The sequence below is a fragment of the Dysidea avara genome, chromosome 1, assembly GCF_963678975.1.
Source record: "Dysidea avara chromosome 1, odDysAvar1.4, whole genome shotgun sequence".
Taxonomy (NCBI): Eukaryota; Metazoa; Porifera; class Demospongiae; order Dictyoceratida; family Dysideidae; genus Dysidea; species Dysidea avara.
The window spans coordinates 55,557,974-55,574,223 of NC_089272.1; the positions used below are offsets into that span (position 1 = coordinate 55,557,974).

Sequence of the window (16,250 nt, forward strand, 5' to 3'; positions counted from 1 at the left end):
ATACATACTTTGAAAAGAGAAAACAGCTTCATTAAAATCAAAAATAACATATAACTAATTATACTCTTACCCATCATGTATCTTATCAACATCTTACGATAAGAGTCAGTGAAGTCACCATACAGCAAAAACTGATTCTCGCTATAAACAAATTTGGCAGGAACATTTGTTAATCTTGATAACAGATACAGCAGCACCAGCTGTACACAATAACACATAACAACAACAACAAAATATGTTCACAATAATTGAGTTATACACAAGCAGTTATACTAGTTGTTAGTAACATACACCAGTACACACCTTCCTTATCATCATCCTCCATTTCAGTACTACCATCATAAGGATCATCCTCCATATTCTGATGAGCCTTAATCCTGTAATGTGTGAAGAATAGGATAAATCTATACACAACCACAAATCTAGTGATCATGTGCAACAGTACATGAGTTGTTCCATATTATGAAGGAGTATGATCATTTAATAATAAACACATTAGCTGATACAACAAATGAAGAAAGCCACAGAACACTTAATACAAGGAGTGTTTATTCAGCAAATATGCCATATGGTGTCTACATCACTGAATGGTCTGTCAATGTTTAAGAGTTGATTGGAATATGATTTGTATACTTCACACGTGTATATACGTAGTAAATTTTGAGTTCATTTTATTGTTTTCAGCTTTGATCTACACTGGAGAGGGAGTCTAAAAAGACAGAATACGAATATTGGAATAAGTGAAGTATTTATTCTAAACATTTATCTGTTATATGTGTATACATGACTACAGTACTCACATGAGATGTGTACATGATGGTCACCAGTAAGGTTTGTAGTGTGTTCCCAGTTCAGTAGCCTTGTCCCTCAGTTCACTCCTGTATGGGTTCTTGAAGCCATGTCACTCCAGACAGTATTGTACTGATATCATCATCTTTAGGAGATGACTCTGGAAGTGAAAGAAATACTGATAGTCTAAACCTGACCCTTGCCCAACTACACACTAGGGCCGAAACAAATACTAATACTAGGTGAGTACCTGTTAAGGATTGTGGTACTCGGATAGAACAATTCGTACTTGAGTATTCATAAAGATCACATGACCCAACTCACATGTGTATTTGGCATCGGGAGTGACACAATGAAGGCTATAGAGTTTGATTGGTATAATTATTTTTGTCAGGGACACTAACATCAGTACTTTAAATTAGAGCTGAGCGATAGTAGAAAATTCACTATCACGATAGATATTGAGTATTATTCATGATACAATAATATCACAAAAATATCATGATAATTACACTTTGAATGATCTTCAGTTAAGTTCCAAGTATTCAATGCATGTTAAGCATAATTAACACCATCATAGATTATTATTTGCTTGGTTTTCTTGTAAGTGCATCAATAAGGTAATTATTGCGTGGGCGGCCGATATTTCTATAATTTTTGTTACAGCCTTGCAGCCAAACTTTTCCATGATAAAGCAAGCCAAGTAGTTATAAAACAGCTAAGCCAGCTTCTCAAGTAGCATTTTAAGTGGAATTCTAGACCCTTTGCGAAGCGATCTACTAATAGAGGACTTGCACGCGTGAAGCAACGGTTACTAGGCGGACATGTTTCGGGACAACTTTCTATGACCATAGATAATAGAGTATAAACGATAGGAAACGCAATAGCGTGACGTCACAAATACGTACATTTCTATTGGAATTCCGTGTATTACGTCACGAATACACTCGTTACGCTTGTATCAAAGAGAAACAAATTGTTGTAACGACAGAATTTTGCAACCAACAACTGTGAAACTTCGCTACAATGAACTCAAGTAAGTAATCGAGGGAACTAGGATGGTACCAACCCTCAAGGAAGTTATGCGCAAAATTAAAAGAGCTTGAAAATGGAAAAAAACGGCCAAAAAATTAATTTAAACCACTTTACTTTCTTCGTAAACATATTCTATCCTTTTAACTGTGATAAACCTATCCCTTACCATTTAACAGAGAGAACCAGAGGAAATATCAGAGCAAAACAGGAACTGTTGCTTGAAGAAACGACTAAGTATCTTCCATTTTTTACCAAAAGTTTAAACCACCTTGCAGTACAACGCAGCGGTAAGACTGTGTTGGTGACACGCCTAGCTTACCACAAGATTCGAAAGTGGAACCGGCTATAAAAGAAGCGGTATGGACGAGGCATGAAGGTACTATGAGCGAAAGTATGACAGCGTGTAACAATTATGGTTAACGCGATACGCTTTGTTACAAAATCTACGGTCTGAATTCTCTCGCCAAAATCTCTCACAGAGGCCTAAATACTTGCTGTAGTCTGTTGGATTACTATTTACGCTGCTTAGAACACTAATTCCCATGCTTGAACACATAACTGTCTTGTCCTTTCAAGTCACGCGTAACGGAAATCAAACCGGAAATCGCTTGCGTTTCCTATCCCTTTTACTCTATTATCTATGCTATGACGCATATTGGGTCAGAACAAAGGTAGCGAAATTTGTTCACTAAGAGCTGGGTATAGTGACACTGGGAAGCAGGGCTGGTTTCGAAATAGAAGATCTTATCATTGGCTTTGTGAAATAGGTGGCTAATTAAACTTCGATACATTACTCACCAATTCTAACTTCTTCGCTGTTTTTAACAAGCTGGGTGGTATTTACAACACAACACAACACTGATTCGCTTCATTACAGCCTGTACCAAATCCCGAGAAAGCGCCTTTCAGCTACAACACTGTACCGAAACATGGCCGACAGCTGCGGTTGCTTAGCAATTACGATGTTTACGTCACGCTGCAAGTCCTCTATTGCGTGGGCGGCCGATAAATATACACCAAACATTTCGCGGATAAACAAACCTGAAGAGTTACAAAACAGTTAAATAAACTTGGTAGCAATGTTACTAGTAATTTTACAGCAATATCGCGATAGTCAGTTGTAATAGACTCTTTCCAAAGGTACGTCATTGCTATGGCAACACCTTTCCGCCATTTTGAATGGGGCCACGGTAAATAATCTCGATTGCGCTCCATTGAAATCTGGTGTTAGCAGCAGCTTGAACAGAGCCGTATTGTTGAGGAACAACCCATCAATACCTTTGGGGTGGCAGAATTAGTGTTTCTGGTTAAAGGCAGCTGGTTATCATGGCTGAACAAGGCATGAGACATCGACAGCAGTCAACAACAGTAATTGTTTTGTCAGAGGTGTTGTCAGCCCATACAATCAAGTTTGCATGATCAGCTGCCACTGCAGTCACTATTATCAGTACAAGAGTCAGTGAGGAGTATAAATGGTTAATATAATTAATTCACTTGGGTCTTCAGCTTATACTGTTTCAGCTAGTTACTGATATACAAGTAGCTACCATAGCATAGATAGTCTATGGTATACTATCTATGACCATAGTAATGTGGTTATTGAACATATAGTCAAAATGCAAAATTTTAATTCACACTCATTTCAGAAGTATTATAAGGGGTGTGCAACAACAGTTTCAGAATCAACAAACTTTGGTTTCTTATTATACAGTACTTTTAACAATTGTTTGTTTTTATCTGCTTTACCAGTTAGGCACTGGAGGCAAAGCCTGTACGAGGTGTTTACCATGAGACAGGGAACCTAGACAAAAATTGTTGACTAATGTGAAATGGGACAATTACATAGAAGGGGTTTTTAAAAATCTATCCCTAGCCTGACTTTGATCTGCAGGCCACTCGGATACTGGCCAAGCGCCACACTCCACTGGACAATTGTTGAAGCGGAAGTACAACCTATTACAATGGTACCAATCACCTAAAAAATGTTTGCCAGTACTCCCATTTGTATATACACACATTTAAACTCTCAACAAATTAGGATACCCCTCTACTAAGGATACCTTTCCATGGTCCCATTTGTATTCTATTCAGTTCATCCCAAGGTGTTCATGCGATCACACCTAGTGCTTCATATGAAAAGAATTGCGGCCAATGAGATCCAAGTATTTTCACTGTATAGTACAACATTCACATGTGACTGCTAGATACATGTCAGATTAAAATGTGTGCTATACAACTATCAAATACTACACTTTACAAATCTGCTATAAGTATATAATGCTGGTCATACTGACTCATGCAAGCTCACAGTAAGTCATATTATCAAAGAATATAATACCAGTGGAGTGTTTTCTCATCAAAATGTTTTTAAGGTCTATATGGTACTGTATCAAGGATGACATCACTGGATATCTCTTTGGATTAAACTTAACACTGAGTAACATAATTATATGGTTAGAATTTGTGCAATGCAGGTGTCCATTCTGAGAGAGAAAAGATATCTAAACTGTTCAGTCTAATCGGACTTTATGTCTGTAGCACTAGTAACTGAGTCTAGTTAGTCAGCCACCACTGTACTGGAAGATACATACTAACGTATGAAACTTTCACAAACATACATTACTGTATGTATAACAATGTCACATAAGGTGATCATGCCACATTATATAAGCTACATACATGGAAATGTGATTACCAGTTCTGTATGTGTTCTTACAAATGCACAGTTAACCACTGCACACTAGTTACAATGCCTTAGTTACTTAACAATCCATATTATCTGAAATGATGTACCCGCTATACTGTTTGCTGAGGCAGCAGTTTCACCTCAAATGATGTTCTTTGTCTCAGAAATTCAGTTTACAGCACAACTCAGCATCTGTCTTATCAGGAGCTCCGGACTTTGTGAGCTCCCGGTCTCCGTCCCTATCCTTTAATAGTAAGATCAGATGGGTTGCACTGAATTGATCTGCCAGATTGAAACTTCACAAAATGTAGTATCTACGGTCTGTACATTCCACTCATTGTCCTTACTCACAATCGTGATTTATGCTCACAACAAAGCCATGGAGAGTGGAAATTTGACTGAAATTATACTTGCGAGAATCCGAGAATCATGGCCATCGTCTTAAATTTCGTCAGAAGCATCTGTGGTTTCCTTTTCCTACTTCTTTTCTTTAAAATACACGAAACAACTTCACTGCAAAGACTGAATACGCCGGAGAATACGCCATGCGCATGGCATAGTAGCCCCATTCAAAATGGCGGCCGAAAAGTGGGCGTAGTTTTGGAAAGAGTCTATTCACGCTGGGGTTGACTTTTTTTCAGTATTTGTCCCGCTTTACTTTAGGATACTAAACTCAACGATATCGCTTAGGTTCCCTGGGCTAGTGGTGAAGCACCTCGTACAGGCTCTGCCTTCTATGCAAACCCTCCAGTGTCCAACTGGTAGACTTGATAATAATAATTATCATATCGCGAAAATGATTTTTTGATCGCGAGTATTGAGCTATCGATATTATCGCTCAGCAGGGGCGGCGGAGAAGGGGAGGAAAGGGGGGCTACAGCCCCTCCCAAACATATTATGGAGGAGCTTAGCCCCCCTTAAATACTTGTAGCTGGTATACTGAGCTTCAGTTATAAAAGATCGATATACTCTAATAGAACAGTCACCCTAACATTGAATTCTAATAGAGCAGTCACCACACAACAGTCAAGCCATATACTGTGATAACTGTTAAAATCACTCTGAAATTCAATCTCAGAGGGTTTAATTTTCAAAATTTTCCTGTGGGGGTATGCCCCCAGATCCCCCTAGGTTTGCATGCTTCACATGCTAGTGTACTTTGCTCACTAAGTAAGATGTACCTCTATAGCTTCCCAGCCATGCAGCCCCCCTGAAATAAAGTCCCCTCCTCCACCTCTGCCACTCAGCCCTACTATAAATACAGTGTGTACATCATTGTTGTTACCTGAGAAGCTGTTAAATGTTTAAGGTTGGTACAAAACATGTCAAATGGGTATGACTGCAAGTAGCTAGTATTCGTGAGTACTCGATTGTTAACTCTAGAGAGTACTCGAATACTAAAAATCCATCATTTCAGCCCTACTACGTACTTTGTCTTACATCAAATATTCTTGTTCTTTTGCTGACACACATGCACAAACATTCATATACTACACACACATACACATTTTAGCTTTTTCTTAGGAAATTCAGAGTCCTCACTTCTCTTAGCAGTATTTTCTTCCTTAGAAGATGAGACACTACTACCTGTGGTGTGCTTTTTTGAATCCTTTGATGAGGAATGTAACACTGGTGCAGTAATTTGAGCTTTTTCTGCTTCTCGAGATGCCATGCATGCTTTATGATGCACTGCTGGACTCAGCTTTATCCCTCATTGAAACAGACTTTCTGGAGTAATTGTCTTGGATTCTTCTCTCAGTGAAAACCCTTTAAAATGATACTGTATCAGCCTGAATGTGTGAGACAAGGCAAAGTAAACAAATAAATAATTGCACACTACACTTGATATACTGTAAGTACAGTAGCAACATATACATGAGATGTTCTCAACTTATTTACAGCCAACTTTACAGTAGCATGTGTGCTTTTGACAACTGTTGTATGTAGCTTACATTATGTATACAGATTGTAAACATAACACAAATGGAACATAGTCTGGCGCCACTGACCCTATTTAGGCACTTATACAAGCGCCCCGAAAATAGGGTCTGGTACTCTGTCTAGCATTCAGGACTTGTGTTTAGGAATGCGTAATAACACTGCGGCTCGCGTTAACAAACATATCAAACAGCATTCACAACAGTGATGTTTTAAGGATTTCAATCAGTTAATTTCTATGGGCGGTTGATGTTTAGGCTGTGGAGATGATATTTCTACTTTCCGAGGAAAGGCGTCTATTACACACAAATGGTAAATGGAAAATCGCCCCTGGGTTTATTCACCCTGACACAAAAGAACTCACACAACTTTCGTTTCGTGACTTTCGCCCCAGTATTTACTCACATCATGCGGCCAAATGCATTTAATCGGCAATACTGCGATTTGATTGGACGCACTAGCTTTCGGTAACAGTGGCACAAGTCCTTGATTCTAAACAGACCAGACCCTATTTTCGGGGCGCTTGAATAAGCGCTTAAATAGGGTCGGCGGCGCCAGACTAAATGGAACATCTCAAGTCATGTATAGTACATGGAACATCAGTATCTGAACCACCTGGTGGCCATCTAGCATTCAGATATGTAATTGTAAGAGTTCATAATTCTGAAGTTGTGTATGTAAAATCACTATAAAACAATTTGTATTTATAATGAAAAGTTTGAAGCTGTCTGGGCACACAAGACTATAACCAGAGCTATTAGTCACACACAAGTAGTTTCTTGTGATGATGTTCTTGTGTCCACACAGATTGTGTAAACAATGACAAACTAACCATTAATTGGGTGGGAACACTAGCTAACTACAAGTCCAACTGTTAAACTACTACTAGCCATATAACTAGACAGATGCTAAAAGCATTGTGGGGCGAGCCTGATCTATAGCTAAAAGACTTGTATAGCTAGCTATACACATTAGGGATGCAACAATACAGGTAAACACCCTAATTGTGTATTGTCCTTATTGCATTCCACACTGTGACCTTCTCGTAAAGTAACACTGAGAAACGAAGAATAATAAAGAAGAAATTGTGTAGTCTCTTAATACACAGTTCTTTGATAAACTTAATGTGTTACAAATTAAAGATACATGCATTTAACACCCATCAACAGTCCTATTTTACCCGGCAGCACCTTGCTTCCCTTTGTTCATCAGATTCTGTTCCACGTGTACGCCGATCTTGCTGTCTTCTGGTAAGCCTTTGGTGTTCATCCACGTTCTCGCGTCTAATTCTTTCATATTGTCTTCGCCTAGCCAACCTACAGTAGTATTTTCGAAAGGCACAGGTAGCAAGCTGCACTTAGTGCATGTACCGGCTATTTGCGTTTACAAACCTTGCTTGTCTTTCCTCCTCGGTTTCTCTCTCTCTTCTGAACCTATCGCGCTCCCTTCTTCTTCTGAGTCTTTCTTCTCTCTCTTCTGCACTTTCAACACTCGCCATGGTCACATCGCGCCACGTGCAATAAAAGTGACCACTGTAAATTTTTGGAAACTGAATGTGACGGTCCCGACTACCAACAGTGTGGGACTTTCCGTATTCTTTGCGTAAACGTTTGGGAATGCGAAGATCGTACGGTCCAATGGACTACTAACTTTTTTTTTTTTTTTTTTTTTTTTTTTTTTTTTACCCGGGCTTGATGGACTGCCCTTGCCTACCACCCCCAGCACATAAATGGCCTGTGCTGGACAAACCGGGACTTTCTTAGTCCACGGCAAACTGAGACTCTGCCCGAATCAGCTCCACAATTGGGGGAGTCTTAACATAGTGACCGATGGATGAGCGGGCTCCGCGGATGCATTGTATGGAGGACCGCAAGAGAGAAAAAGATAGACAGCACCTTAACCACCCCATGACAACAGAGTAATCATCGCCCCACTTGTTTGAAAGTTGATGAGCCAAGCGTTGATAAAAAACAGAAGCCTCATGAGCCAGACCACCAGAGGCAGACATTACCAGGGGGGTAAAAGAGGCATGCTCCTCCTCACGAATTCTCTGAGCATACGCACGTTTCTTAATGTTCTCGTGCCTCCGATAACAGGAGGCCAGTGATGAGGACGCATTAGAAGCAGCCAGAGGGTTGAACACCCGCACATCCACAAAACATCTTTCACTTCTTCCACCCCAAAAACCATTCATGGCGATGTCAGGACGGGCACCATCTTGGATATTGGCAGAAGCAGGGTAGTCCTGCTGTGAAACCGGCTGGAGCTCTGGTTCAACAGCTACCTGAGAGCATACTTCAGTCAACAGGGTAGCAGTTAGATCTCTGATCTCATTGTGTCGGATAGAAGGTAAGCCACCCTTGGGACAGGATAAAGCATGCTCCACTGAAAAGGAAGTCCCACATGCACAGTGAGCAGGAGTCCGCTGAGGAGACCACCCATAACGTAGTGCCACGGAATCGTGAAACGCGGACTTATGCAGTGCAAAGCCATGTTCCTGTAGGGGCCGGGTGGTAAGCCAGTTGGAGGCCCCTTTGGCTGAGGCTAGATCTAAAGCGCGTTGAGAGGAGGGATCTAAGTGGGTACGCAAACTGGAAGATCTATCCGAATAGTTGGAAGATTTGGAATTGCGGATTGCGGACTTGCGAGATAGCTGTTCTGTTTTAACAATAGCCGAATTGATACCCCGGTCCAGAATGAATTGTGAAAGAGGCTCAGCAATGTGACACGAGGCTGAATACTCCTCAGCTGCAATAAGAGTTGGGTTTATGATACCCAAACCACCATATCGAGGTGGAAGGGCAAATAATTTACGGATTGTGTCATTTGGTGGAGAGCAACCCATCAAAGTAGGGATAAGTAACAGCCGGATGTTGTCCTCAAGGGGTTGTAAAGCCTCTGATATGTTTGGAGTAGTGCGACAAAGGTAGAGCCAATGGCTTGACAAGCCATGAGTGAGAGCGGAATAAGCAGCATGCGGCTGAACTTGTGCGAACTTGGCAAGCCGTGTAATCTCTGCTGACCAACCAACAACCTTGTCCCTCACAAATTCCTGGACATAAGCGTTTGAACCAATGGCAGCCCCAAGGTAGGGACGGCCTGCGGAAGTAATTTGAACATCAGTATCTGAAAACAGAGTAGCAGCAATTGAATGGAACCTTTCCTTAGAAACTAACCAAGTTTTAGGAGCATTCACAAAATAGCCAAAAGCAGGTCCTTTAATACAGAGCTGGTTCCACCAGATGAGCAAGTCCTGTATACTGCCACAAGCACAAGCATCATCAGCATACCAGACCTGGTCCACTGTCCCATGAAGTTGATTGATTAAAGGCACTGTAGCAAGGGCATACATAGGCATAGCTAGTGGGTCTCCCTGTGTAGTACCCTCCTCTGATAAAATAACCTCCCCAGAAACAAGCAAAGAGGCTGGAGACCTATAAATATTGATCAGAATAGTGGAAAGTGGCGGGCACAGTTGTCTGATGTTGTGTAGAGCCACCAAACGGTTCAGCGAGTTAAAGGCATTGGAGGCGTCCACCAGCAACACAGCCTCAGTGCTTCCTTCCTCAAAAACCTTTCGGACAGCATGAACCGCAGCCTCCGCCCCAGAAAGTTGCCCCGCACAAAGTTGGTGTGAACCAGCTGCCTCCTGAACGTCATCCCGCAGGATGACCAGCACAGCCTTAGCAACAATACGTCTCATAACCTCGCACACACCAATAGGCCGCACCCCAGGATTTTTATCCAAAGCAATGAGGCGACACACCAAAAAAGGCGAGAGCAAATCTGGGGAGAGGAAAACAGTACATAAATGACGAGCAAATGAGGACATTGCAACACACAATTCACCTGAAGCAGAGTGGAATGAGGTACAAAGTCGACGCCAACCACAAGCGTCGATCCCAGAGGGTCCAGCCGCACCAGATGTTCGCAAAGCAGCAGACCTGATAACAGCAGCATTAAGAGAAGAGAATATAACAGGGTGTACGGATGGTGGGTCAGCCCAATGCTGTAGAAGACACTTAGGATCCAAAGGCTGAGCTGGAGGATGTTTAGCCCGCAGAACATCGCGAACACAATGGCCGGGAGAAGCAGAATCAGCTATCTCATCCAAGTTTAGAACTCCACCACGTTGGTAACCTGAGACTAATCGTAAAGCAGCCTTGGTTTTACCCTCAAACATTAGCTTAGAAAAGTTACGTACAAGTTGTGCCTCACTTAGTTTTGGTAAATGGCTCTTGAGACGACCCTGTATAGCTCCTCCCTCAGTAACCAGTTCAAGTAGATTCCCATCCTTCCACTGTTTCAGCCGCTGCTCCAATAGGAGAGTGTGATCCTTGTCCTTAGATGTGCGGCTTGGCTTCTGGAGCAGTAATATACAAACCACAACAATTGCCTTAAGGGCGACAGATTCCAGGGAAGAACCCTCACCTACAGCACGAAACAAACGAGCCAGTTCAAGTACAAAAGCCTTACCAGCTGAACCCCGTGGAACTGCAAAACTGTTCTTCTTCCAATGTATCACTTCCAAATAAACTTTATCCAATTCTGAGATAAAACAGCTTCCATCAAGATCCCCCCACTGAAAGTTAGGCTGAACTACAGGTTGAAAATCAGGTAGGTCAACACCTGACGAATTGTTCAATAGAATGTCGTTGGAGTTGTTAGAAGTCAAGCAGGGGGCCTTAGGTTCTTCCTCCTCGTCAACCTGCGCGACGGATGAGGGACTTTCCTCCAGGAGAATTGAACTCTGCGGATCCAAGCTGGCCCTCGAGCTGGCCTGGAGTGTTGCATTTGGTTCAAAACGGCAACGACGCCTGCCCATCTCATCACGATAAGACACCAAAAACTTCGATATGGGCTGATCTTGGTAGCGAATGGTTGTCTTCCAGTTCTTAGAAGAAGCTTTACCCGCTTTGCGTTGAAGGTCACATGGAGTCAAAAGGTCCCCATTGAGCCGAACACAACGACTGGTGCCACTGGACAGTTCCTTGGTTATCAACTTCGCTTGCAAAGTCCCACATACTATGTCGACGGCCTCCAGAGTTGAGCGACTCTCCGGAAAACCAGGGAGAGAATCGACCATTACCACAATCGAGTTTTTTTACTACTAACAGTGTGGGACTTTCCGTATTCTTTGCGTAAACGTTTGGGAACGCAAAAGTCGTACGACGGTCCAATGGACTACTAACAGTGTGGGACTTTCCGTGTTCTTTGCGTAAACGTTTGGGAACGCGACGATCGTACGGTCGAATCGAGTACTACAATTGTGGGACTCGCTCAGGCTCGCCCCAATAACATCATAGGCTAGAGGCACAAGGCTAACTGTATCAACATCTGTTAATTACAGTGTACATGGAAGCCTCTAAGATGGGGAATTTATTTGTCCTTTATAAAGAGGTGTCCTTAGTTAAGGAGTGTACAAACTACTAGTACTGTTAATTTGGAACTTGGACAACTGTCCATTATAATCAGATTTTCCACAATTTAGGAGTGTCCGGGGCTCCACTACATGTGAGGTGTACCCTACCATCATTGAAAGACCACTGGTATATGTGTACAATTATACAACATATTCACTGTACATATAATTATAGTCACTTTCATGTCTTTGAGCTTAATGATGTCTTTTTTGCCGCTCTCCCTCTCATACATTGTTCAATTATCCCTCTAGGGATCTGTAGGGAGGCAACAAATTAGCCTGTGGCACAGTCAGAAACATGAACCTGAAACTATGCCAAATGCAGAAAAAAAATCCCAGACCAGGTGGTGACTAGATCCACAGACAGCTTGCAGTCTAGGCAAGTATACCATTACCTCCTCCTCTACTCGGGCTCTTCCCACAGCTTCCCATGTTGACAAGGTATTGGAGAACATTAACAAGAAATGTGAATTACCAAGGGATTCGTACAAATGATTCTTACCGAGCGTTCTTTTCCACTCTAACGTTTAAAAAAGTCCGAGGTACGAAAAAGTCTCAAGAAAGTTTCGACCAATCAAAATAGTCGAAGTAATTTCAAAAACTTCGAAATGGCTTCTGTTCTCCTTCCTCCGTTGCCTCGTCTCAATTTCAAATGCTGGTAGAATCCTGGCATGATCATGATCATGCGGCAGCTGCGCTCTCTTAATACTTTAAGCGCACCCCATATAAGTTAGCGCCTCTACTTTTAAAAGGTGTAGACGAAATGCGATACTGTGCGTGAATAAATCCTCGACCATGTATGGTGCAGAAATCCTGGTGCGTCTCTTATTGAAGTCTTAGCGGTGATGGAACGCAGACCATGTTTAGCCTCACTTCGTTGAGGCATAGATAATATATACCTTACCCGGGATTGGAAACCGGACACACTTCAATACAAAAATCGCGAGCCGTCAGCATTGTAATAATTAACACTTTCGCTTTGATATGTAAGGTTTCACCTCGCCGACGGAAGAAAGGAAAAGAACGGGTAGATAAGCTACTAGTTGTGAACATGAAGAGGATTTACCGTGGTGGTAAGAACAATACTGTTGTATTACTTGCATACAATCGTCAAAATTTTGAACAAATAGCGTTTGACGCGGTTTATGCAAAAAATGGCTTTTTAGTCGTACCCTCGACTTTTGGGGTTCGTAGAGCAGTGTGGGAGCGATGTTTTTCGATGTAAACTACACTGTTTGAAAGCTGAGACATTAGCGGACAAAATCATGCAACTTAAAACCCTTAGTTGTACCGTTTATGCCATCAAATTGCAGCACAACTGCAAAACAAGCGATTTTGAAGTATTAAGTTTTGAGGCCTACAGGTCATTTTCTAAAGGCTACTAACTTTCTTTCTTAAGTATTTCCTGTAATTCATATGTATACAAACAAAATAGGATAGTTTTGAGGCTGCTGACTTGTACTGATGTAGGCGAAATCCTTGAATCTTCAAGTGAATGCAAGTATTTCCTTTTCAGAACTGTTTCTTTATTATTATGCATATAGCTATAGTTTGCACTGGATTTTTTTGCAGATGAATGATAGGAGAGGTCACAGAAAGCTTAGACTTCATAGTAACAACACTGGCAGCCTAAACCTAAGAGGCTACCAGTTTCAATTCCTTTGAGAGATGTGTCAGTGCTGAAGGTGTCTCTGCCACTGTCATTTCAAGTGTCTCTGCCTTTGTGCTCATTTGTTGATGCACCAGTCAGGTCTTTGGATATTTTGCACAGTAGACTGAAACAGTGTAATGGCATTCTTTCAGGTATAGTGACACAGTGTGTGCAGATGCTTAGCTAAATCATTCCTTTTACAGGGTGGATTGATACAATCCAAAATGCAGAATTGAGAATATTCCAACTGGGTTATTTTGAGTCTGGCACTGAGGTTTTAAGATCGTTAGCCATTACGGAAGACTTCTCATGGATTGTGAATTATAAAAGAGAAACTCTGAAGCCCTCATCTGCTCTTTTGAAAGACATTCCGACATCTCTTAATTCAGGTATTGGTTGGATTGCTGTACGGTATTAAACGTGCAATGGAAATTTTATGTTTCCTGTAGTTTCACATGTATCAAACTTTATCAACATTCTACATACAAGCAAGGTTTGCGAAGGCAACTGTGATGATGCATTCTTGAAGCTCCCAAACATTCAGAATGGCGAACTCAAAGATAATTCAAGTAAGCTGTCCTTTCTGCATACATTTAACTTTATGTAAAGTCAATAGAACATGACAAGTTTTATGTGTGCATACCTTTGTTGTGTTCACGATACTTTGATGTGAATAACTTTTGTAGGAACCAGCACTGTGGCAGCACTGGACACTGCAAAGACTGGTAGCTTATCCATCTATCATGTTGAGTGTGATATATTGATGAACAGTACAGAAGAGTCCAGGCTGTGCATATGTTGTAAGAAATACAAGAAAACACTATCAGCTATGCTGTCACGTCGCCGAAAAGATCAGAAGACTCATCCCAGCAGTCATACAACTTATGCGAATTTGAGTGCGTCTGAAAAAGATGAGCGCTTGAGAAATCTACACCAGGAGAGCAAAAAGCAAAGCTTCGTGTTTGTCGATTACAAGAGAAGATTTCAACTGCAGCTACCCAAGACGGTGTAACCTTAAATGTTGATCTGCATGATGATATGAAGGCTATGATGGATGCAACCACAAAGCAAGTACATTCTATGTATCCAGAAGGATCTTTTCAATGCCTTTTTTGGGACCAACAGCAAACAGCATGCTCTATAAAGGACTCTCGGTCAATGAAGTGGCACCCACTAGTGATTAAGTGGAGCTTGTATCTCAGACATTTATCTGGAAAATCATATGAACTACTGCGGAAAACAGGGTACATCAAACTGCCTTCACAAAGAACACTGCATGATTACACCCACTATACATCAACTACCATCGGCTTCTCTGCAGAAACAGATCAAGAGCTTTACGACATTGCTTTTTTGAGTAACGAGCTTAACAGATATGTCTTCTTAGTCATGGATGAAGTTCATATCAAGACTGACCTTGTATATGATAAACACCAGGGTTCTTTAATCGGCTTTGTCAATCTAGGCAACACTAACAATAGACTGCTTGAATTTGAGAATGCTTTGGGTGAGACACAACATGAACAACAACTCGCAAGTTCAATGTTGGTGCTAATGGTGAGAGGCATTTTTCAGAAGTTGAACTACCCATATGCTCAGTTTGCTTGTAACAACCTCAGTGGAGAGTTGATGTTTGACCCTGTGTGGGAGGCAATATCAAAGCTTTAGAGAATGGGCTTCCGTGTTTTAGGAATTATGTGTGATGGTGCATCGCCAAATCGTCGATTGTGGAAACTCCACAATGCCAAAGATGAAATGGTCTACAAAGTACCCAACCCTTTTGCACGAGAGGGACCACGTGACTTGCATTTCATATCTGATCCTCCTCATTTGCTAAAAACAATTAGAAATAGCTGGAACAGTAACAAACGAAAATTATGGGTAAGTTGATAGCTATAGCTGCAATGAGAGTATGTTATTTTTCCTTTTACATTTAGTGCAATGGTAAAGAAATATCATGGGGGCACTTAGAACAACTTTACCTTGATGATACAGGAGGACCACAAGCAGTACCCCAACAAGGAGGAGTTATTAGACAAGTGAAAAAGCTGAGGTACGAGCATGTTTATTTAACGACGTTTTCGAAGATGAGAGTGGATTTAGCTGCACAAGTAAGTTCACAAGAATGTGAAAAGCATGCTGTATAATGCATTATACATGTGTAGGCTCTTAGTGAGACAGTGGCTAAGTCGCTTGAAGAGAATTATGGTGAAGAAGTACAGGAAACAGTCAAGTTTGTTAAAATGATCGATAAGTTTTTTGATTGCTTCAACGTATCCAATGCTGTTACTGGATACCACAGCAGGAAATCATTCAAAGATCCCTACACTTCTAAAAAGGATTTTCGTTTGCAAGTATGTTATTGGTATTATTATAATGTATGCATTGGAGTGTGACATTGTTTGTAGACAGTAGACCATTTTAGAGAACTACTTAGTAGATGTTGTACTTTATTGTTTGCTTATGCACTGCAGTGGCTTGAAGAAGAATTTATGCCTTACTTGGAGAACTGGGAGAAAAGTGTCTATGAAAGGGAAGGATTTTCTCCAAAACAAAAGGAAATGATGTTACTGCCTAGGGAAACTCGTCTTGGCATCACTGTCACAGGTATTGCATGCAGTAATAATATATTATTTTAATTATCAATTAATCTTTTTTAGTTAAATCATTTGTGGAACTGGTTGAATACATATTCACCATACCAGGAGTTAAAATCTTCTTGAGTGAGA

At 41.2% G+C, this 16,250-nt stretch overlaps 2 protein-coding genes and 1 long non-coding RNA gene across 3 annotated transcripts in view; 1 reads left to right on the plus strand and 2 right to left on the minus strand.

Moving 5' to 3' along the window:
- The window catches only part of LOC136236465 (uncharacterized), a 180,708-nt gene that overhangs the window by 87,242 nt on the left and 77,216 nt on the right, over nucleotides 1–16,250 (plus strand). The window lies entirely within an intron of this gene.
- Nucleotides 319–6,294, minus strand: LOC136236619 (uncharacterized). The gene is made up of 3 exons (XR_010692193.1): nucleotides 6,017–6,294; nucleotides 801–949; nucleotides 319–377 (listed from the first exon to the last, which is right to left on the minus strand). It is a non-coding gene; the product is annotated as an uncharacterized lncRNA (long non-coding RNA).
- Nucleotides 9,193–11,534, minus strand: LOC136242060 (uncharacterized). Its single transcript, XM_066033439.1, has 3 exons — nucleotides 10,667–11,534; nucleotides 9,313–10,594; nucleotides 9,193–9,196 (listed from the first exon to the last, which is right to left on the minus strand). The coding sequence occupies exons 1-3, from the start codon at nucleotides 11,532–11,534 to the stop codon at nucleotides 9,193–9,195; spliced, it is 2,154 nt and encodes a 717-aa protein (XP_065889511.1).